Here is a 24760-nt window from a genome sequence, read left to right as displayed (position 1 = left end):
CCAAGCTCCCACTTCCATCAAGAGGAGAGTGTCCATGGCTGTAATAGGAGCATCTTCTTTAGCACACAGCAAATTGGGGCGGAAAATTCCGTTTTTTGTGCAGTACATGGTACTTCCAGTCCTGACCTGCCTTCCACTTCAGGATGTTAAAGAGAGACCCACAACTCTCAGTGACCCTTGTAACTATTATTTTAGGAATGGAAATATTTTTTTTTCCTGATATTGTTTCCAGGTTGAAAAAGGATTTCCCCTACATTTGGGAAGACAAAGTCAGAGTGTTGTAGTGGTTTGAGCATTGGACTACAATTCAGGGTTTGATTCCCTGCTCTGACATGGAAGTCACACACTCTCAGCCCCAGAACCTCCTGTGATAGGTTTGCCTTAGCGTTGCTATAAGTTGGAAACGACTTGAAGCCACACAACAAGAAGCATTTGGGAAACTGTTGGGAAGAATAATTTGGATTCTTATGGGAAATGTGCAAAAATCCTCCTAAGATTTTCCCACAGTTTGCCCCTAGAATTCAGTTGTCCCAAAGTATTCTGGAGGATTTTTATGTTCAAAGAGACGTGAGGGTTTTTGCACAAAAACACAGTTTATCTGCAGAAAATGTATTACCTGTGCAGGAAACATGTTTTGGTTTATTTCACTTTAAAATATCAATTTTTCTGTGCAGGAAATTGTCCAGATCAGTCCAGGATTCTTGAATGCAGGGGAAACGCTGCTCAGAAATCAGTATGCAAAGAGTTCTTCTAGCACCCTTAGACTAACCGAAAGAAAGAAGTTGGTCACATGAGCTTTTGTAGACTTCAGCCTACCTCCTCAGATGTTTGAGGAAGAAGGCTGAAATCTATGAAAGCTCATGCTACCAGGTTCTTTCAGTTAGTCTCAAAGATGCTACAATAATAATAAATAATTTATTTATTTATTTATTTATTTAGCGCTGTAGATCTACAAGATTTCTTTGCATACTGATTTTCCAGACTAATACGGCTGGAACTTAGAATTCTGTTGCACAAAAATGTTCATTTTCTCCAGCAGTGAGGAGAAAACTACAATAATAATACATCCTTCATGAGCGGATGAAATAATCAAGGGTTGACAGCCCTGTGTTAAGTATATTTTTGCCCCAAGGGCTTTCATATATGTTAGATAGAACAAGCCCAGATTCCCTGGTTCCGCAAAGACCCTCCACAAGAAGCTACCACTCGTCTTGGCTTCCTTATTTTGCTAAATGTCAGCTCCACCTATTTGTCCCCATTTGTTATTTGAACTTGGCACTGTCAAGGGTATGGTTAAAAACATCTGAGGCTATACCTGAAATGACCGAAGGTGTGCACTAATGCCACCTCTGCCCTGCAGCTCCTAAATGTGGGTGGGAAGTCTTGAGTAGAGAGAAGTCCTCCATCTCAGTGGACTCCATGACCACACCTTGATCTGAGTTTCACTCCTCCTACATATATACCCCAAAACATGCCTCTCTGCTATGGGGATTATATTTTCCCCTGCAAATAGAAGGCAACTTTTTACTTCTCTCTCTGTCCTCCATCTAGTGCTGTGGTCCCCAAACTTTGCTCTTTAAGGGATTTTGGACTTCAGCTCCCAGAATCCCAGACTATTGGCCAACATGGCAGAGGCTTCTGGGAGCTGAAGTCCAAAATCTCTTCAAGGGCACAGTTTGGGGACCATTGGTCTGTGATTAGTTAGGTGGGGAGGAGGAAAAATGAATTGGCGACTGGAGCCCACAGGGAGACTGTTTTTGGAGCCAAGTCCATCTTCTGCACTGAAAGCTTCCCTGTACAATCCTTACCTCTCTCTTCATGCCAGATGTTCATCTGACAAATGTAGCTGTGCAGAAGACGGCCCCTGACTACGATCCTGAGAAGGTGAGCAATGGTTTAATTTCATTTAAATGCCACCCCATCGCATCATGTTCCCTGAGCAGCTTATACGGTGAGAAGACATGAAGAGAGTTAAACATAAAAACAAATTTAAAACAAATTAATATCAAAGCAGCTTCAACACAGAAATCCAACTCACAGAAATTAAAATGTAGATTTGAAAACTGTGAGGTGACTCAGGAATGACATCTCTGAAAGGCCCGATCTCTTTGTGTTATAAAGTTGTTTAGATGTGAAAGTGCATAGATCGAGTCATTGCTTATCAACTGGCTGCAACAAGAGCGAGAACTCAAAGGCAGACATTACCCTTTAACCGTGTGTGTGTGTGCATGCGCGCGCACACGCATGCTTTCAAGTTGCTTACCGACTTATGCTGATCTCGAATTACATGTGGTTTTCTTAAGAGCTGGTTTTGCCAGCTCCTTTCTCTGAAATGCAGTGTATAGCACTTGGTATTAATTGGCAGACTTCCATCCAAGTACTGACCAGGCCAATGCGATTCCAGGTTACAGCAGTAGAAGTATAGAAACCACATCAATAGAACTAATAGTGCCACTTTATTCAGCTTTGATCAGCTTCACCTGGAATCCTGTGTCCAGTTCTGGACATTACAGTTCTTCAGAGCATTTCAGCTAGGACAGGAAAATATACATGGGTTTGATGTACATAGGTTTGGGGGATGCGGTGGCTTAGTGGTTAAGATGCCAGTTCTGATGATCATAAGGTTGGAAGGCTGGCAGTTCAATGCCTAAGCACCGCATGATGAGGTGAGCTCCTGTCACTAGTCCCAGCTTCTGCCAACTTAGCAGTTTGAAAGTTGAGACGGCCTTGGTCACCTTAGTCAATGATCTCCGTCTGGGCACCAGCAGGGGAAGTGTGACCCTGCTGGTGCTCTTGGACTTCTCAGCAGCCTTCGATACCATTGACCATGGTATCTTTCTGGAACGCCTGAGAGAGTTGGGAATCGGAGGTTCTGCTTTGCAGTGGTTCCGGTCCTACTTCTTGGGTAGATTCCAGATGGTGTCGCTTGGGGACAGTTATTCGGCCAAGAGGGAGCTCAGGTCAGGCATCCCTCAAGGTGCGATTCTGTCCCCAATGCTGTTCAACATTTACAAGAAGCCACTGGGCGAGATCATCCGGAGACATGAAGCAGGGTGTTATCAGTATGCTGATGACACCCAAATATATTTCTCTGTGTCTCAGACTGATGCAGTGTCTAAGGAAGGCATCTCTCCTCTGAATGCCTGTCTTGACTCAAGTTGAACTCAGGTAAGACGGAGGTACTAGTAATAAGGACTCCCAATCCGGGAATGGAGTTATGTCAGCCAGTTCTGGATGTGGTCACACTTCCCCTGGAGGACTCTGTCCTCAGTTTGTGGGTGCTCCTAGACTCTTCTCGCAATCTGATGGCTCAGGTGGATGTGACGGTCAGGAGCACTTGCTTTCAACTTCGGCTGATTCGCCAACTGCGCCCTTTCCTGGAGCAGGAAGACCTTGAAACAGTAGTACATGCACTGGTAACCTCTCGGCTCGACTTTTGTAATGTGATCTATATGGGGCTACCTCTGTGTCAAGTTCGGAAACTTCAACTGGTACAGAATATGACAGCCAGGCTGGTTACTGGCACATCTAGATTTGCCCACATCACACCAGTTTTAAAATCCCTTCACTGGCTGCCTGTTTGTTTCAGGGCAAAATACAGTGTTGGTTTTAACCTTTAAAGCCCTAGATGGCTTGGGTCCTGACTTCTTGTGGGAGCGCTTTCTCCCATATCATCCTCCCCACACGCTTCATTCTGCTGGGAAGAATCTGCTTCAACCAAAGAGGACTAGACTTTCGCCAGTGACCCAGTGTTCCTTTTCAGCAGTTGCTCCTAGACTCTAGAACGACCTGCTGGACGAGATCCATCAGATTACCACTCTGGAAACCTTTAAGAAGGCTATTAAGACAGATCTCTTCCAGAAGGCCTTTCCATACTAGGTCCACCTCTATTTTCCTGTCTCCCCCTCCCCCCCTTCCACTTCTCTCCCCTTTTCTCCATCCCTTTTTCCATCCTATCTGGTCCCCGCTATACATTTCTTTTTTACAAATCTTCCACTGATTTTAACTGTGATTTTATACTATTGTTTTAATATTTTTCTGGTTTAATCTCTTTTTAGTATTACTATGTTTTTATACTGTGGGGGGGAGGGATAGGGGTTTTTAGAATTTTTACTGTATCTTGTTTTATTGTAATCTGCTTGGATTCCAAGTGATTAAGCGGAATATAAATAAATATTATTATTAAGTAGATAAATAGGTATCACGGAGTAGTCTTTGGACAACGCTGGCTCTTTGGCCTAGTAACGGCTGTGAGCACTGCCCCTTACAGTCAGTTATGACTAGACATACATCTCAAGGGGAAACCTTTAACCCTTACCTTTTACCTTTTTGATTCCAGTTAGATCTCACAGCAGTCCAGGGAGTTGCTTGGATAAGTGTGAGATTTGAACCCAGGACCAAGTCAAGCACTCTGTTCACTACACTACAACACTGTGGCTCTTTCTTTTTTGGAGGGCAGGGCTGCAAGTGGATGATCCAGAAGTTCCGCCTCTTCCTGACGGCCAAGCATGGCGCAGAAGCTGTGGAGATCCTCTTTTCCAAGATGGACAACATTTTTATCAAGAGCCTCCAGAGTGTCCAGAAAGTGATCATCAGCGACAAGCACTGCTTTGAGCTCTACGGTTATGACATCCTGATTGACCAGGACCTGAAGCCGTAAGGAGGAGGGAAATGAGGAGCCTGGGTGAACTGGTGGGGGGGGGGGCAGGCCTGGGAGGAACTGGTGTTGCAGGAGTAAATGGATAGAACAGCTTTGGAAGAAAGGAATAACAGATAACATCAACAATAGTAATAGCAGCATTGATGACAATGTTTATTTATAATGCCCTTTTCACCAAAGGGCAGAACATCAGACATATATAATTAAAGATCGAAACAATAGAACACCTCACTACAATATAGTAAAATAATATACTAATATTTGTAGTTGTGTGCCTTCAAGTCATTTCCAACTTCTGGCTACCTTATTACAGGGTTTTCTTGGCATGTTTCTTCAGAGGAGGTTTGAAGTTGCCATTGTCATCCTCTAAGGCTAAGAGGGTGTGACTTGCCCATGGTGACCCAGTGGGTTTCCATGACACATCCGGGGTTTGAACCCTGGTCTCCAGAGTTGTAGTCCAACACCCAAACTGCTACACCACAAAGTCTCCTAAAAATATACTTAAAACAAAATCGTTCCTAGACAGGACATACCATGCTAGCTGAGTTGCCAGATACCAGGAGAGGTTAAAGCACAGGGCCTTAAATACCAGGACCAAAAGCTTATAATGATCCCTGGCCCAAACTGGTAGTGGAGAAATCTACGAGGGGCAGAAATATGGGAGTATTTAAGGAGATTTAAAATAACCCAAACAGCACTGTTCTGGATTAAAACCAAAGGAGTAAGGGAACAGGAGGGCAAATCTGCCAGTAGGCTTTTTCTAGTTTGACAATTGTCAACTCAAGGACCTTGAGATACATTGGATGACAAACCCCATCATTCCTAATAACTATGGGCAGTAGCCAGTGTTGCCTGGGAATGATAGGAGTTGTAGTCCAACACGTTTGGAGGGTGTCCAGTTGGGAAAGGCTGAACTAGCATTTGTCCAGGATGCATTGATTTGTCTGTTTACCAGCACCACACAAAATAGTTTTGCCTGTTATAACAACCACCAAGATCCTGCATGCGCGCATAGCTCTGCATGTGTCAGTTCACGTCCTATCACCACCTGGCAGTTTTCAAACCTTCCTATTGTCCCTTACCAGGGAGGGAGGGAAGACAATTCAGACTGTAAGAGAAGCAGCTAGTCTCAGCTGTTAGAAGTGCAGGGAAGGAATGAGGGTGATGAACCAGAAAAAAAGAGCATTGCAGAGACCAGAACACTGAAAATCATTCCCACCTAGAGATCTTCCATTTGCTGTGTTCACCTTCCCTCGGGAACTTCACCAGGAGGCCTAAACTGTCCCTCTAAATAGTTTTTGTGGGGTTTTCGGGCTATGTGGCCATGTTCTAGAAGAGTTTTCTTCCTGGCGTCTCTCTAAATGCTCAGTTGAAGTTGTAAGTTGCAGCAGTGCTAGCAATTTGGCAACTGAAGGAATATTTCACTTGGAGGGGCAAGAATTCTTATTTGGGGTGCAATTCCCTCCTTTTGTCCTCACTCCACCATATCTATACCTATCAGCAGAACAGTGATCTCTTTAATCCAGTGTTCTGTGCTTTGCCTGACACAAACCCCAGAGTTTCCTTGAGTTCTTTTCCAGTCTTGCTATCGAGATCCTTGCTTAAGAGATGTCAGGGACTGAACTGAGGCCTTCTGCATGCAAAACAAGGGGTGCACCATTCAAACTGTGGCTCCATTCGGTGTATTTCCAATTTGAAACTGCCATGTAAACTTCTTCCAGGCACAGAGCATACTGCAGTCTATCAAGCTTTCCTTTCAATAATTTCAGGGGTGGGAATAGGATGTCTCTCCACATGTTGTTGAACTTAACTTCCACTGTTCCTTACTATTGGCTATGCTGGCTAGGGCTTCTGGGCTTGCAATCCCCCAGCCTCTGGAAGGCTGCATGGTTCCCACCCCTGCAGCAGCAGGAAAATACAGTGGTACCCCAGGTTACGAATTTAATTCGTTCCGCCGCCGCGTTCGTAACCCGAAATCCTTCGTAAGCCGAAAAAGCCATAGGCGCTAATAGCGAAAGCCGCAATTTCGTGCGAAAAAGCGCCGAAAAGCACCAAAAATTTTTTCGTAACCCGAAATAACCTTCGTAACCCGGAACAGTTTTTTTCTATGGATTTTTTTCGTAACCCGGAAATTTCATAAGGCGGCGCATTCGTATCCCGGGGTACCACTGTACATTTCTTCTCAATCTGGGAAGCAGCCAAAGCCAAAACCAGAGATTACTTGAAATGCTGTCATTTAGAGAGAAAACACTATGTCTCAGGTCCAGCTTTTAAAATAGAAAACATGGACTTTCTTAGATGGGTAGAACATTGTTTTAGGTACACATGGCTCTATAGTGTCTCAGGAAGCCAACAAGAAGAGAGCTACCATCCACAAATGTTCAGACCCAACAAAATTCACTAGTTTTTAAGCTGCCACAAGAGTCCTTGTTTTTACCCAAAAAATTATTCCCATCATCAATCTCAAAGGATGCCAGAAATGAAAGAGAAGAATGGCAAGCATCTTAACTTCAAAGCAGAGATAAAAAGGAATGGTGTTTGTACTGATATATGATGAACTCAGATAATCAAAGAAAAATTGTATGGTAGAAGGTACATTTTGATCACATCTTTGCTGCAGACTTAACAGCCTGCATACATCTACTCGGAAGTAAGTCTCACTGAATTCACTGGAGCTTCTTTCGAGGTCTGCTACGCCTAGAGCCACCAGCACATGCCATTTCACCTCAACATTAGGAGGAACTTCCTGACAGTAAGGGCTGTTCAACAGTGGAACACATTCCCTTGGAGTGTAGTGGAGTCTCCTTCCTTGGAGGTCTTTAAGCAGAGGCTGGGTGGCCATCTGTCAGCGATGCCTTGATTGAGAGTTCCTGCATGGCAGAATGGGGTTGAACTGGATGGCCCTTGCGGTCTCTTCCAACTCTACAATTCCATGATTCTAGGTAAATGGGGATAGGATTATAGCCTTAGGCTTTTTAAAACCTGTCGAACTGCCCTGAACCTTCAAGCAAGCATCAATTGAGAAGTTGTAGGTATCAGAACTTTCTGTACTGCTCTTACCAGGAATCTTTGGGGATGAAACAGTTTGGAGTCTTGTTTTTATTTGTAGGAGTAAATGTAGCTTAGAACCAGGGTGGGATACTGCAGTGGGTCTAGAGGCCAATTCCATGGCCTGAGACACTTTTGGGGGCTCATGGACTACTGAAAGGGAGAGACTTAGGGAGCTCCTCTGGAGCATCTCCAGAGGAAGGTGACCCCAATGGTGAAAGGTCTGGAAACCATGACAAGGAGAGACTTAGGGAGCTGGGTCTGTTCAGCTTGGAGACTAGAAGGTTAAGGGGTGATATGATAGCCTTTCTTAAGTATTTGAAGGGGTGTCACATTGAGGATGGAGCTAGCTTGTTTTCTGCTGCTCCAGAGAATAAGACACGGGAGCACTGGATTCAAACTACAGGAAAAAAGATTCCACCTCAGCCTTAGGAAGAACTTCCCGACAGCAGGAGCTGTTTGACAGTGGATGATGCTGCTCCCTCGGAGTGTGGTGGAGTCTCCTTCTTTGCAGGATTTTTTTTAAAACAGAGGCTGGATGGCCCTTGGGGACATTGGACAAGTTGCATTGCCTCTGCCTGAGAGGAGAGCAGGAATAATAAATCTCCTCGCCACCTGAAAAAAAATCCTAAAAGAGGGTTGCCATGTCAGAAGTGACGAAGTAGAGACTGCATCAGTGCTTGTCTTTATGATAACTGGGAGTAGAGAGAGATTGGAGGCACTTAACAACATCACCATCCACATTGCACAACAATAGCAGGTTGATCCCACTTTAATTACCAGCGCTTCAGTGAAATCGGGGTTTGTAGTATGTGGGGTCCCTAGAATCATTGGGTCTGCTCCCCTGAACCAGAGCACTAGATCCCTCTGACAGAGAATTCCAAACACTGCATGAAACTACATGGAGCCATGGCAGTTGAAGTAGTGTCAAACTGCTATAATCCCATTGTGGGAGAAAGGCAGGATATAAATCCTTGAGACAATAAATCATGCAGTGTGGCTACACACGCACAATTGTGCAGAGGTGGTCTGATTTGGCACTCCTGGGAGGTTCCGAAAGTAGCATTTACCTTTTCTTCCTTTGCTTTTTTCTTGCCAGAAAAGAGGGGCCCATGGAGTTCTGGAAGGATCTAGGGCCACAAGAACAGCCTTGGGGCCACATGTTGCCCCACAGCTGCAATTTGCCCACCTCTGGAGTAGGAGGAAATCTGAAGTTCATTCTCTTTTGGACAGTGACTTGAATTATCCCAAGCAAGAAAAAATGAAAAAAGAGGAGAGAAATGATCAGTGAGTTAGAAACATACTTTTCTTGCCTCCTCCTTGTGCTCATCTTGTTTCTTGACAAGGAAAGCTGACATAGTAGAAGTGAGACCTGCTGCGCTCCTTCAACCTTCTTGGTCTTGCTCCCTCTTCTGGGCTCTCTCCCTCTTGTAGTTGCTGCTTCAATTAGTGCCCTTGGTGGCTTCTCAGCCTGGCTCTCGTGCCTCCATCATTGCCCTGGGGACCACTTTATTGGAAGGAGACGATGAGCCAGACGCCAAGCAGCCACTGTCTGGAGCAGTCGGGCTTGAGCTCTACCCTCCCATCTGCTGTGCCTAGAGCCACCGACGCATGCCTTGTCACCGTACAGAATTTGAGGCTTCAAAGCAGGCACTTTGCAGTACAACTGTCTGGCTTGTTTCTTGGTTGTTTCCCTGAACACCTCTGGGCAGTTATCAAAGAGTGGCTGTTTTAATCTGTTTCAGTATAAAAAGGAAGAGCCGGTACGTATAGTGTAGTGGATCACAGAAATCATATAGCTGGAAGAGACCCCAAGAGCCATCCAAACCAACCTCCTGTCATGCAGGAATACACAAAGCACCCCCAACAGATGGTCATCCAACCCCTGTTTAAAAACCTCCAAAGAAGGAGACTACCACCCTTCAAGGGAAGATGTACCACTGTCAAATAGCTCTTACTGTCAGGAAGTTCTTCCTAATGTTGAGCTGGAATCTCTTTTCCTGTAGTTTGAATCCATTGCTCTGGGTCCTGGTCTCTGGAGCAGCAGAAAACATGCTTGTTTCTTCCTCAATATGGCATCCCTTCAAATATTTAAACAGGACTATCTTATCACCTCTAAGACCTATCTTCTCCAGGCTAAACATCCCCAGCTCCCTAAGTGTTGACTAGGACTTCAGGAGAGCAGGGTTCAAATTCCCATTCTTCAGTGGAATTTGACAAGGCAAGTAATACCCTCCCTCAACTTTGAAAGAAATCAATGGTAAAACTGTCTCTGATTAAGACTACATCTGCACTGCAGAAATAATCCAATTTGACACCACTTTAATTGCCACAGCTCAATGTTGTGTAATTCTGGGATTTGTAGTTTGTTGTGGCACCAGAGCTCCCTGATGGAGAAGGCTAAATGTCTTAATAATAATAATAATAATAATAATAATAATAATAATAATTTTTTTTTTATTTTTATCCCGCCCTTCCAGGGATCAGGGCGGCTAACAACAAGATTAAAATACATACAGTGCAGGAAAAGTTAAAACCATAAAACACAATAACAAATAAAAAGCCCCTATAGCTCAACCTCATGGCCACGGAAGAGGAGGGAGGCCCACAGGATATTTATTCGGGGAATGCCTGCTGGAATAGGAAGGTTTTGAGATCCTTCCTAAATTGGGCCAGGGTGGTAGATGAGCGGAGCTCAGTGGGCAGCTTATTCCAAAGGGCTGGGGCAGCTATGGAAAAAGTCCTCCGCGAGGTGGAGGCTAATCTGGCCCCAGGCACCTTCAGTAGTTGCTGCCCAGACGTTCTGAGGGTGCGAGGCGGAATGTACGGGGAGAGACGGTCCGTTAGGTATCCTGGGCCCAAGCCATTTAGGGCTTTATAGGTAATAACCAACGCCTTATATTGAGCTCGGAAGCGAATAGGCAGCCAATGGAGGTCCCTAAGAACCGGTGTTATATGGCTGGTCCTGGGAGCACCAGTGACCAGCCGGGCCGCCATATTCTGCACCATTTGTAGTTTCCGAGTTTGGTATAAGGGTTGCCCCATGTAGAGTACGTTGCAGAAATCCAATCTCGAGGTTACCAGAGCATGTACAACAGTTTCTAGGTCCCTCTGGGCCAGATATGGGCGCAGCTGGCGGATCAGCCGAAGCTGATAACAGATGCTCTTGACCGTCGCATTCACCTGAGCAGTCAGGTGAAGCGACGAGTCAAGAAGCACCCCCAGACTGCGCACGGAGTCCTTCACAGGGAGCGTGACCCCGTTCAGGACAGGTGGAACCACCGCCATTCCTGGACCAGGAGAACCTATCACTAGTACCTCCGTTTTCTCTGGATTCAATTTGAGTCGGTTTTCCCTCATCCAGCCCATTACTGACTCCAGACAGGCCGCGAGAGGAGAGACGCCATCCCCAGTCACTGGTTCAGTCGGAGACATAGAGAAAATGATTTGGGTGTCATCAGCGTACTGATAACCCCGCACCCCATGTCTCCGGATGATCTCTCCCAGCGGTTTCATGTAAATGTTAAATAGCATGGGAGACAGAATGGCCCCTTGAGGGACCCCAGTTTTAAGGGGCCTCTCGTCGGAGCACACGTCTCCCAGCTGCACCATCTGGGACCTCCCGGAGAGGTAGGAACGGAACCACTGGAGCGCAGTGCCCCCGATCCCCACCTCTGCCAGGCGCCCCAGAAGGATACCATGGTCTATGGTATCGAAAGCCGCTGAGATGTCCAAGAGCACCAACAGGGACACGCTTCCCCTGTCGATGCCCAGACGGAGATCATCGACCAAGGCGACCATGGCCGTCTCAACCCCGTAACCCGCCCGGAAGCCAGTTTGAAATGGGTCCAGATAATCCGTTTCATCCAAGACCGCCTGAAGCTGGATCGCAACCGCTCTCTCGATCACCTTTCCCAAAAATGGTAGCAGCGAGACTGGCCGATAATTATTATAAACCAGGGGGTCGAGGGAGGGCTTTTTTAGGATCAGTTTTACAATGGCCAATTTAAGATCCGATGGAAATTGCCCATCCCTCAAAGATGTATTAATTATCCGGTGTAACAATGACGTTACCGCCGGTCCCCCCTGGGCCGCTAACCACGAGGGACAGGGATCAAGAGAGCAGGTCGTTTTCCGAACACTTCTGAGGATCTTGTCCACATCCTCGGTACTCACCAACTCAAACTGATCCAGTTTAACATAGTCCACGGAGGCTCTGGACACTTCTACCCTAGGTTCTGCAGTAATGTCAGCGTTCAGACCTTCGCTTATACGAGAGGTTTTATCCGCAAAAAAGTCGTTGAACAAGTCACAGCAGGCCTTAGAAGGTTCAAGGATCTGGTTCAGAGCGGGAGGGAGCTGAGTTAGCTCCCTGACCACCCTGAACAACTCTGCCGGACGCGACTCAGCGGACGCAATACGAGCACCATAGAACGAGTTCTTTGTTGCTCGTATTGCCTCTCCGTAGTCCTCTAACAGTTGGTCTAGGAGAGTCTTGCAAAACTACAGTCCCCAGAATCCTATCGCATTGAGCCATAGCAGTTAAAGTGGTGTTAACCTGGATTATTTCTTCATTGCGGATGCAGCCTAATTTTTACAGAAAAACCTGTACATAAGAGTTGACTTGAAGGCACATAGCAATGGAGGGTGTGCTGTAACAGTTTAAGTGTCAGACTAGGGCTCTGGAAGTCCCGAATTCCCTCTCAGCCATGAAAATGCACTGGGAGACCTTGGGCAAGGCCTCTGTTCTGAGGCTCAGAGAGGGTCACTTGTCCAAGGTCTCCCAGTGCATTTTTGTCTACATGGCAAGAGGAGGATATGAATTCTGGTGTGTCTCCTCCCCCCCCCCCCCCAAAAAAAAACTTTGCTTGGTTATATTACTGCAAAAACCAAAACAACTGCACACCCACTTTCTCTGTAAGCTTCAAGCTTGTAAGAGCAAATGGAGGACATACTTCCTCCTGTCCCTGATCAGTCTTTCCATTCTTCTTCATGGTCTCTGCGAATCATACAAATGGGTTTTACTGCGCCTGCACAGTGCTGCTCGGAACCTACTGGAATCACTGGGCAAAGTTTACTTTGCAACATGTAGAAACCTTTTGGCGGTAACTCCGCCCACCCATTATAAGGCCCCTGCCTTCCCGCTCTTTCCCCAGTTCCTTTTTTCCGCCGCGCTTGCTACTTCAGGGAACTTCACTCTTGCTTGTTTTATTGGATCACTGGCTATTTGATTTCGGACCGGACCTTGACCACTCTCTCTGACCACCACCCCCACTGTACTTTGACCACGGCCTGCTTTTGACTTCGTCTTTGACTTCTCTCCATCGTCCCGTCACGATGTCGCCTCCTTTTAAGAAGTGTGATGTCTGCGGAGGCAAACTCCCGGTCCAAGACCCTCACGCTTCGTGTCTTCTCTGTCTTGGCGGCGACCATGACATGAAATCCTGCTCGCTCTGCAAATCTATGACGTTGCAGGCACGTAAAAACCGGGAATCCCGCTTGACTTCGGCGATCGCCCAGGGTAAGGTCCATGGGGAGAACTCCCGCCCGGCTTCGGCTCCTTCCCTCCCGGCTGCCGCTCCTGTCCCGGCCCCGCGCGAGAGTCCTACAAGCGCCGCTTCGGCCCCTCCAGCGCTGGCAACCCCCACTAAGGTGGACCGCGGCTCTCGCAAGCCCAGTACCACCACCAAGTCGACTTCTGTGGTCAGCGGCCCAGACAGGTCCAGTACCACCACCAAACCCTCAAAGAGCCCCTGCACACTGTCGGGGACCGAGGGTTCGACGGCTTTGGCGTCGGCTGCTGGCTCCGTCTCCAAGGTCGGGTCCGACCGGACAACCTCGGCTCCGTCCCATAAGCCCAAGCATTCCAAGAAGGCTAAGGGAGGAGACCTCACCACTCTGACGGCTACGGTCTCCAGGCCATCGACCTCTGCTCCGGAAGCCACTACGTCATCGGCCGGTTCCTCTCGCATGAGGGAACTCCAGGAGAACCCCTTCTTTCCCCCGGAGGTGCCCAAGCCCACCAAAAAGGCCAAGCACTCTGACTCTTCCTCTTCCGAGCCACCCAAAAAGAAGCCGCGTAAGGAGTCCTCCAAGCCCTCTGACGGGCACAAGCAACATAAGGGTGCTGAACCCCTTACTCCACAGCGTTTGGTACTGGCACCGGTCCTCCAAACTCCCACTCCGTTGCCACAGGACTCTTCCGTGCACGGTGATGTCCCGCACTCAGCCCCGATGCTCTCCGGGCTGACCACCATCCAGTTCGTGGATTCGGGCGATGATGACCTCGTTCTGCCTCAGCGTTCCCCGACTACGGCCTCCTCTCCGATTCCGGTACCATGCCCGGTGGTTGTTCCATCCGAAGACGTCGGCCGTGATGACCTCGATGTCTTTTATGATTCGGAGGTAAACCACTATTACATGGCGGTCCCGCGGGAGATGGCACTTCGCAAGTATGATGAAAGTCACCGTCACCAGGCCCCTAAGGACAAGGCCACAATGGTTACCTCCAAGCCCTCCACCTCATTTGCAGCTACCACAGGACTCCCCGCAAGATATGCACCACCCGGAGCCAGCGTCACCTACTGACGACTGCCAATCCTTCAGCAAGCACATCATTAAAATGTCCAGGGCTCTGGACATTGAGCTGGCTTATCCCAAAGAGGCGGCCCGGGATCCGGTAGAACAAAGGGTCCATGGTCGGGTTCCAACCCCACCCTGCATTCCTCTCCTTCCGTCCCTGGAGACCATCATCAAGAGGTCCTGGGACACCCCAGTGGCTTTGGTCAGCACTTCGCGGAAGGTGGAAACCCTCTACCGAGTCTCCCCGGCTTCCTGCCCATGGCTGTTGACTCATCCAAGACAGAACTCGGCCATCGTAGAGGGCTCGCAGCTCGCCTCCACCCACAAACAAGCCACCTCCCCAGTAGACCGGGAGGCTCGCAAAATCGATGGGCTGGCGAAGAAGGCCTATTCAGCTTCTTGCTTAGCTGTCAAAGCCACCAACTACACCGCCTGCATGGGGGCCTATGTGCAGTCCTTGATGGAGACCATCTCCCCTCTGATTCCCGATGTCCCAGATGACATCCAGAGGAAACTGGTCGAGGTCAGAGACGAGGCCTATTCCATAGGTGGATGGCTCATCACCGCGTGCCGCAACATCACTGACTGTGTGGGTAGGGCGATGTCGGCGTCGATGGCGCTCCGTCGACACGCCTGGCTGCGAGGCACAGATCTCACTCCTGGAGTCAAGTCGGCTATCGAAGAGATGCCTCTGGATGAGTCAGGGCTCTTCAACACCGACACCGACGACCGCTTCAACCGCAAGTTTAAGATGGAGGCAGCCGCTAGAAAACATGGCATGTCCTCCTCGGTGTCAGCCCCGTTTCGTAAGAGACAGCGCCCCTGGCAATCCCAAGGCCAGTCCTACAGACCATTTGGTCAAGACCGCCAATTCCACCAACAGGGCTCTCAACGATCCAGGCACGCTTCCCAGTCATCCTCCTCTTCTGGCCGTCAGAATTTTCCTACCCGGCACCGAAAGCCCCGCCAGCAAGATGGTGACCAGGGTAAGAAAAGAGACTGATGGGGTCTAGCGCGCTTCGTCCCTTCTCCCCCATTCTTTCTGGACATACTCAGGCCATTTGCTACCACCTGGGCCGCTATCACAACAGACTCATGGGTGTTCAACATCGTCCGTAGGGGATATGCCCTCGAGTTCCAAGAGCCCCCCAAGACTGGAGTCTTCATGTCCACCACCACCCCTCGGACACCCTTCTCGACAAAGTGCACACTTTGCTTAGCAAGGGGGCAATCTCCCCTTTACCGCCCGGCCTGACTGCGAGGGCCTTTTTCTCCAGGTACCGAAGTCGGATGGAGGCATCAGGCCCATCCTGGACTTGAGGGATCTGAATTTGTGTCTTGAGTACCGGCGTTTCCGAATGGTAACCCTGGCTTCCATTCTCCCCTTGCTTCATCAGGGCCTCTGGTTTGCAACGATCGACCTGAAGGACGCCTATTTCCACATCGGGATTTGAGAGTCCCACCGGAGATTCCTCGCATTCGCCGTTGGTTCCGCCTCTTACCACTACAACGTGCTCCCCTTCGGCTTGGCCACGGCGCCCAGAGTTTTCACGAAGTGCATGGCACCGGTAGTGGCATACCTCCATCAGAGGGGCTTCATGGTCTTCCCGTACCTGGACGACTGGCTGTTCGCCGCCGAGTCCCAACAAGAACTGCGGGAGGCAGTCTCGTTCGCCTTGAACCTCTTAGACTCCCTGGGGTTGGTCGTCAACCGGGAGAAGTCCCACTTCACACCGACCAGGCAGGTCAAATTCATCGGGGCCATCCTCGACTCCGAAAGATGCTCCGCCTTTCTCCCTCCAGACCGTTTCCAGGCCCTGACGGCGTCACTCAAACCTTGCATTTCCCACAGAAGAGTGAAGGCCAGAGACGTCCAGGTCGCCCTGGGCCACATGGCATCAACAACGTTTGTCACACCTTGGTCAAGGCTTCGCCTCCGACCTCCTCAGTCCTGGTTCCTCTCGGTTTTCTCCCCGATGGAGGACCCCCCGTCCAAGTGGCTCACGATACCGAGGCCTGTAGCTGCTTCCCTCAGATGGTGGTTGGACTGCCGCAACGTGTGCATCGGAATGCCTTTCCATCAGCCTCAGTCCCAACTGACTCTGACAACAAATGGTTCCCTGGAAGGTTAGGGCGCTCACCTGCTCGACATGGTCGTCAAGGACAAGTGGTCAGCTCAGGACAAACTCCTCCACATCAACGCTCTGGAGATGCTGGCAGTGGAAAAGGCACTGAGGGCATTCGAATTGGCTGTCGCAGGCAAGGTGGTCCTCCTGAGGACGGACAACACCACTGTGATGTACTACATCAACAAGCAAGGAGGCACCAGGTCCAGAACCCTACTCGACCTCACTCTCCGCATCTGGGATTGGTGCATCCAGAGACAGATCCTCCTCCAGGCGATTCATCTTCCTGGAGAGGACAACGAGTTGGCAGATCACCTCAGCAGATCTCCGTCGGTGTGCCACGAATGGAGGCTCCATCCCGAGACGGTCAGCGACCTCTTCGACCGGTGGGGAACTCCCCGGATCGACCTCTTCGCGACCAGATGGAACAGCCACTGTCCCCAGTTCTGCTCCAGGAGGCGAATGGACAGATCCCTAGGAGACGCGTTCGCCTTCCTTTGGACGGGAGAGCTCCTCTACGCCTTCCCTCCGTTCCCTCTCATCATCAGGGTGGTGTCCAAGATGACAACAGACCGCTCTCATGCGATCCTAATCACCCCATGGTGGCCGAGACAGCCTTGGTTCGCATCCCTTCTCCATCTCTCCAAGAGATGCTTCCTCCGCCTCGATCCCCGCCCGGACCTGCTGTCGATCCAGGACGGATGGATTCTCCACCCGGACATCGAGAGCCTACCATTGGTGGCCTGGAGGATACAGCCCTAGCCACCCTACCGGAGTCGGTGAGGACGGTGATCCTGGCTGCGAGAAGACCTTCCACCCAGCGGTCCTACGTCCTGAAGTGGAGGAGGTTTAGCCTCTTCCTTGATCAAAAGGGCTTGTCTCCTGCTCAGGTGTCCACTCCAGTGGTGCTGGAGTTTTTGATGACGCTTCTGGATGAGGGGCTGTGCCTCGCATCCATTAAGTGCTATTTGTCTGCCATTTGTGCCAAATACCATTTCGGGGGGAGGGCTTCCTTCTTCAAGGATCCCTTGGTGAAGGGGTTCCTTAAGGGATGTGCCAACTTGCATCCTCCTGTGTCGGTACCGGCGCCGGCTTGGAGCTTGGAGGCGGTACTGTCCGCACTCCAATCCAAGCCCTTTGAACCGATGGCCACAGCGGACTTGAGACTATTGACTTGGAAAATCCCTTTTCTTGTGGCCATCACCTCTGCCCGCCGTGCGGGCGAACTTTGTGCCTTGCGAAGGGACCAGCCCTTCCTGAGGTTTCATAAGGACAAGGTGGTCCTTCGGACAGACATTACTTTCTTGCCTAAGGTTGTGTCTGCTTTCCACATGTGCCAGGACATTGTGTTGCCTACCCTCGCTTCCAATCCAACTTCGGATGCGGAGCGAAGCCTGCACTCTCTGGATGTCAGGAGAGCGCTGGCGTTTTACCTGGACAGAACTGCTGCCTCCAGTCGGTCCGAGAGACTTTTCCAATGCTACTCGGAACCGAAGAAGGGGTTACCCGTGTCTGCGCAGAGGTTTTCCAAATGGGTGGCCGGTACCATCCACCTCTGCTATGAACTGTTGAACAAACCTCTCCCTGGCAGGGTTCGGTCCCATTCTACAAGGGCAATGTCAGCATCCTCTGCATTCCTGTCGGAGATTCCCTTGGAGAATGTTTGCAAGGCTGCTGTTTGGTCCCAACCTCTGACTTTTATTAAGCATTATAGGTTGGACACCAGAGACATCCGAGACGCAGCGTTCGGGAGGGCTGTGTTGGTTTCAGGGTTGCATTGATTGCACTACTGATGGTTTGTTTTTCAGCACTTACGTACATATGCCACTGTTTACATTCTATTGAATGTTGGTTTGCACAATTTCTATGGGACTGGTCTTGCACGACCCCTTGTTCCCTTCTCAGGTTTAGCAATGTTATTGCTATGTTTGGTTTGTGCATGATCAAATAAGACTGACTCTTTTTATGGTTCAAGGTGTTTATTGTTGCAATAAATATACCTTTGGTTTACCATAGCTTTGGTTTCAGGACACTCCCTCCGCCGCATACCTAAGCTTGTCAGTCTAAACCCATTTGTATGATTCGCAGAGACCACGAAGAAGAAGGACAGGTTGCTTACCTGTAACAGTATTTCTTCGAGTGGTCCTCTGCGAATACATACAAATCCCACCCGTCCATCCCCTCAGTGTCCTGCTCTCCATCGCCTGCTTGGCGGAAAAATTGCGGAACTGGGGAAAGAGCGGGAAGGCAGGGGCCTTATAACGGGTGGGCGGAGTTACCGCCAAAAAGTTTCTATATGTTGCAAAGTAAACTTTGCCCAGTGATTCCAGTAGATTCCGAGCAGCACTGCGCAGGCGCAGTAAAACCCATTTGTATGTATTTGTAGATGACCACTTGAAGAAATACTGTTACAGGTAAGCAACCTGTCCTTCTGCTTGGCAGGTGGCTTCTAGAGGTGAATGCTTCCCCTTCCCTCACTGCCAGCAGCCAAGAGGATTACGAACTCAAGACCAGCCTTCTGGAGGACACACTGAACATAGTGGACATGGAAGGCAGGTGAGTGGAACCGGGGGGGGGGGGATGCTTACAATGCAAGCCTTGTCTTGCTTAGATCTGTTCATGTTGAAATAGATTTAAGTAAAATGAAAGACACATTAGTACAGATGTGAATAAAATGGAAGGCCTGGGTTGCATGCTTGGAGAATACAATACATGCTTTTTATTTTACTTGGACGTACATTCACGTAGCCCTGTCAGATTGCCTTTTCCTTTGTTCAGATGGTGGCACAATAGGACTCTGTTTTGTGTAAATGAGATTTATGAAGCATGTTAAGAAAGTAATAGTTTCCTCCAGCCCCTCCAGGATCTGACCTTAAGACAACACAGTAAATGAGGCCCAGAGCACCATTCTGCTCCATCCTCTTTTGCCCCTGGGGAAGACCTCCCTGTTCCCCAGGGCAAGAAGGATGGGTCTGGCTCCTTTTCTGCATTAGTCCTCCACACGGGGAGGGGGTTGCCCAGCCTCTTGTTCTGCACGGACATCTTGTTCCTCCCAGCCTTCTGCTGAGGCAAACATTATTTGTCTCTCTCTTCCACTCCCTTCAAGGGGCTCATGACAATTAACGTTCCAGGAAGGCAGTGTCACTGTTCCAGGGCCCTGATTCCCCAAAGGATATCAGTGAATCACACATCCAATTTTCTGTATTCTCAGTTGGTACACTGGTGCACTAAACTGAAAGTGGAGAGAGCTGGCAAAACAGCACCCTCAGACACGAAGGGCAAACGTTTCACTTTCCTGACCACATCACCTGCATCCCATCCTGATCCTTTGACTCTCCAGACCTTGCAATATTGCTGGGAAGTGGAACTTTTCCCAGCCATCCTCCCAAGCCACCTTGTTCTGGAAAGGTATCCAGGTCATGGACTGCAAAGAAAGGAGATCCCTCCAACAGGCCATGAAGGGAGCTGTGCCACAAAGGGCACAAACAAGGCATGGCAAGAGAGGGCAAATTTAGCTTTGGAGCCCTCTTGGTTGCTTAGTGGCACAGGCCTCAGCCTCTGCCCCACAGGGAATACATTATTTTGATGTTCAGTGGCAGAATTTGGAGCCTATGCTTGATTCTTGACCCCCCACACACACACACACAAACACACACACACAAGCACAAAGCAACCCTGTCGCAGATCTGCCTTTGAGTACATGCCCTTCCATGGGAGACTAGCTGGCACTCTGCCTGCTTTCCTTTCACCAGCAAACAAAAACATTTTTATTCAGGCAGGCTTTTAATACATACTCATGGGGTGGCTTTTATATGGCGTGTGTGTTATACGGAATGTGTGTTGTAGTTATGGTTTGCTTTTATCATATGTAATTTATACCGTGTTTATTTTTAGGTTTTTAATTGTTTTAAAACTTCTATTGTAAAGTGCTTTTTTAAAAAAAAATGTTTCTCTTTGTGAGCCGCTTTGGGTCCCTTTCTGGGAGAAAGGTGGCACAAAAGTGAAATAAATAAATAATACGTGATGTTTGGACTTTTTCACTGCAGGTTGACAGGGAAGGAGAAGCGTGTTGGAGGCTTTGACCTGATATGGAACGATGGCCCAGTCAGCCGAAGAGATGGGAATCTGGATATACCAATGAATGGCTTTGCAGCAAACACACACCTAGGTATTCCGCTGGTTGACAATTGGGTACTATTGGCCGGGAGACCATCTCAGGGTGGGGAGTTGCAAAAGGCTGCAGAGTTTGTTCTTTCCTTCCTCTAGACATGTTATCCCAGTGAGGCATGCAAACTCCTTATCTACAGATAGTGGTGGGCTAGGCTTGTGTGTGTAGTACTTGATGGACTGGCATCCTGCTGGCAACATATGCACACATGCTTCCTTATGAAAGCAGCTGGACAGTTTTGTCCAATGTGAAACAACCCTATTCAGTTCAAACTTTCAAAAGTAAAGTTGCCCGTGTGGTGCCATTATGCATGGTCATGCATTCCACAGCAATGCGCAGCATGCATGGGGTTGTGGGTCACTGCACTGTTGCACTACTTGCTCCAGTTGAGCCATTGATAATCTGTCCTGATTCAGAGCTAGTGAGCCTCACGCTTCCACAGAACAGTTCCCATTTTATATACATATATGTTGCTTATTCCTAAATGCTTCCTCACAGGTTTACCTTTCCCTAAGGGTAGTTCTGGGAGAGCAAACAATCTGCATTATCTAACTAGGCAGTACTGCACAACTGCTGCATAACTCCATGAGCGTAAAGTTCTCAATAAAGTAGGATCCTGGCCATTATTTGGGGAACCTGTTTCTGAATCAAACATCTGCCTGTGATTCAGTCAGCAGCAGATTTAGTGATCCTTCTAAAGAAAAACTATTTTCACCTTACTGTTTGAAACCCCTTGCATCTTGTTCAACCTCTCCCCTCTTTTCCCTTTGAAAACACCTCTTAAAAGGCCCATGAGACAGCTGGGTTTTGTTTGCCATCCTTGGCTTGTTGCTGAACGGAAGAAACTGGGCTCTTTCTTCCCTCCTCCGCTTCCATTGGGGTCTGTGGATATCACAAGCTGTCAGGTACTACTGAGGAGGTGAGAGGCGCCTCCAGCACTTCCTCCAGCTGTACTTTCATACTGACAGAGTAAAGCACCGCTCAGTCAGAGCGTCCGATTATCTTCTTACTTGTCCGAGGAGACAAGTCGCACGTAAATGCCTTGTTATCGTAAATGCCTTGTTATCACTTTCATTCTAGGCTGCAACAACGACAGGAAGAAACAGCTGAAGCAGCTTTTCAAGCCTTTTCAGACGCAGCAGAAAGTTTAACGCTCAGCAGCAGGACAGGAAAAAAAGCAGTCAAAAGGCAGGAGCAGGCAGACAGGTTCTTTCCTGTTGCAGATCCCTTGCCAGCTTGGCTGCCTCAGCAGGTATCTGCTGGAATTCCCCTCGCTTTGGAAGAGGACTCTTGAGGAACATCCCTGGAGCAAAACAACAGGCTGGGCTTGTAATGGCATGGTGCAAGGTGGCCGAAGTCCTGATTTTGAGCAGAAGCTCCAGAAAGCAGATGTGCCACTATTCACCAGGACAGGCTTAATACTGACCACACCAGCAGAGAATAAGTGGAGAAAGGGGTAATACCTTTTCCATTTTCCAAGCTGCATACAGCAGAGCAGTTGCCTTCATCTCTACTGGTGGATGAACAGAGTTGCTTCCCACCCAAGCCACTCTTGCCTTGGACCCAATGCACTGCAGTAAACATGAATAAAAGTTAATGCCTTAGCACTGCTAAGAATCCAGATACTGGCTCAGTTGGTTCTTGGCTAGAGAATAATATCATGGAGGTGGGGAAAGACAGCACACTGACTGCCTACTGGTCCTAAAAGAATGTGCCTCTTCCACCCTCTCTTTTTGAACACACATGGACAGAACATTACAAAGATGTTGAAGCACAAGACTTTAAACTTGAATGACCTCAATTTTAATGTAGCATCCAGAATCTACAAAACAGTGATATTGGGCCAACCAAAAGGCACAAAATATTTGTAGTGAGCATTCAAAGCTCCACAGAAGCCAGTGGAGTTCGAAAGCTTGCAACATGTATTTTCTGCATTTTGGTTGGCCTAATAAAGTGCTGAGGATACCATGAACAGCCAAAAAACAAACAAATGGGTCCTTGAGCGAATCAGGACAAACACTCCTGGAGGCCAAGCTGATTAAACTGAGGCTGTCATACTTTGGCCACATCATGAGAAGGCATGACTCACTGGAAAAGACAGTAATGCTGGGCAAGAATGAGGGCAGAAAGAGAGAAAGACCGCACACCAGACGGCTGGACTCCATTAGGGAGGACACAGGCCTGAGTCTGCAGGACATGAGCAGAGCAGTGGAAGACAGGGAGACTTGGAGATGTCTCATTCACAGGCTCGCCGTGAGTCAAAGTTGACTTGAGAGCAGCTAACAACAACAATAAAATATCACTCTTTTGCAGATTTTGGATGTTATTGTACTTTGCTTATATGGCCAAAACAGCTACCCCTGGATATATCTCCCATTTTATAGCATTTTAGAGACCTGTACTGGTGCCAGAGCATGAGCCATCAGTTGTTGGCCCACAGAGTTTCTAAGGAAGAGAAAAACAGTTGTAGGCAAAAATATGGTACTACTCACACTTTAGTTTAAAAAAAAATGTTGGTCCCCACATCAGCTCAGGAATCACTGACCTTAAAGATTCCTGCCATTTCACAACTTGGGACTAACTATCTTGTAAGAAAGCACAAGGCTGCAGTGGGTGGTGTGCCAATTTAAAGGTGAAACTGGTAAAGCAAAAAACAATTTCTTGGACAGAAGAGATTAATTTCCCACCATCTGGAGGACAAAGTAAGTATAGTTCTAAGTTCCACAGCAGGAACAGTTAGGATCTATGTAAGGTATAGTAAAAGTTCTTTGTATCATACAGCATAACTTAACAATACGTCAGTTAGTATACAGTACCAGTAATGTTAAAATTGTATTAATTAAGATGTCCTGTAGGATAAATTGCCAATTCAGAGTCATATCTATGACCAGTACTTTGAGTTATGCCTGAAAATGAACCAGTCCCCATGAAGCTGTTTTTAAGGCAGTTATATGTTCCCTATAACTGGCACTGATCAGCATTCTGGCCCTACAGACCTTTCTGAACAGTTTCCAAAGGCAGCCCCACATAGAGTATGTTTTAGTAGTCCAATGTCATCAAGGCATGTGTCACTGTAACCAAACCGGACATCTCAAGCACCTCTGCCTTGTCTGGATTAAGTTTCAGTTTGTTCACCCTCATTCAGTCCATTACTGACAGGACAACAATATATCATTGAATACCAAAGTCAGAATCATCCACACCATAATATTTCTAATTTGCATGTATGGTTGTGAAAGCAATACAAAGAGGAAAACTGACAGGAAGAAAATCAAGTTATTTGAAATGTGGTGCTGGAGAAGAGTACGGATACCATGGAACATAAAAAAGTTAAATGGTTTCAAGAGTCAATTGAGCCTGAACAATCCCTTGAAGCCAAAAGGGTTAAACTGAGGCTATCCTACTCTGAATATCTCACAAGACGACACGACTCACTAGAAACGGTGATAATACTCCGTAGTTGAAAGCAGCAGGAAAAGAGGAACAGATGGACCTATTCAATTAAGGAAGCCACAGCTGCCCTGAGTTTGCAAGGCCTGAGCAGGGCTGCTAATAACAGGTCTCTTGTTGCTGCAAAGTCAAGCCAACTTGACAGCATGTAACTAACAAACCTGCTAATGCTTGTTGGTGTGATCATTTAACATACTGGCTACAGATTATACTGTACTGGAAAGCTGGCAGTGGAGAAACACACCACCCAGTGGTGGCACAAAAGGGATGCACAAAACGTCGGGCGAAAAGGACTAATCAAAGCTTGCAACCTCTTTAATTTTTGAGTTTGGATTTTAGGATTTCTTCTTCCTTCCTTCTGCATATTTAATGTAAACAAGCATCCATTGATGGAGTCCTGAAAAAAACCAGAATTCCCAGGGATGTTGATTATCTCACCTTAAAAATCAATTACCAGCCTCCTTAATCTCTCACGGCATGCCCACTTTTAAGATGGAAGTAGCTGTACTGAACTACCAGCAGATGTTTGGCTGCAGCTGAAGAACAAGACAAATGTTCCCAGTTGTGTTTTTTCTGGTATTTTTATCCACCTGGCCCACAACACTCTTCACACAGCGGAGCAAGACAGACTGCTGTCCAAAAGGGCAGTTACGACTTTCTGGGCTTTCTGCCCAGAGTTTTAACAGTTCAGAATTGCTGACTTCAGGAAAAGCATCGTAAGGAAAG

At 48.1% G+C, this 24760-nt stretch overlaps 1 protein-coding gene across 2 annotated transcripts in view; it reads left to right on the top strand.

Annotated features, from left to right (window-relative positions):
- The window catches only part of TTLL9 (tubulin tyrosine ligase like 9), a 61982-nt gene extending 39180 nt beyond the window's left edge, over positions 1-22802 (top strand). For both annotated transcript variants that reach the window (XM_042463564.1, XM_042463563.1), the window contains exons 10-14: positions 1826-1884; positions 4460-4656; positions 18859-18972; positions 20463-20584; positions 21665-22802. In XM_042463564.1, the coding sequence (XP_042319498.1) occupies positions 1826-1884; positions 4460-4656; positions 18859-18972; positions 20463-20584; positions 21665-21735 (563 nt within the window). In that variant the 3' untranslated portion in view covers positions 21736-22802. The remainder of the gene's footprint in view (positions 1-1825; positions 1885-4459; positions 4657-18858; positions 18973-20462; positions 20585-21664) is intronic.
- Positions 22803-24760: the final 1958 nt, after the last annotated feature.

The sequence above is a fragment of the Sceloporus undulatus genome, chromosome 4 (genome assembly GCF_019175285.1).
Source record: "Sceloporus undulatus isolate JIND9_A2432 ecotype Alabama chromosome 4, SceUnd_v1.1, whole genome shotgun sequence".
NCBI classification, from domain to species: domain Eukaryota; kingdom Metazoa; phylum Chordata; class Lepidosauria; order Squamata; family Phrynosomatidae; genus Sceloporus; species Sceloporus undulatus.
The sequence above is the reverse complement of the archived record's forward strand: the minus strand, read 5'-3'. Positions and strand labels throughout refer to the sequence as shown.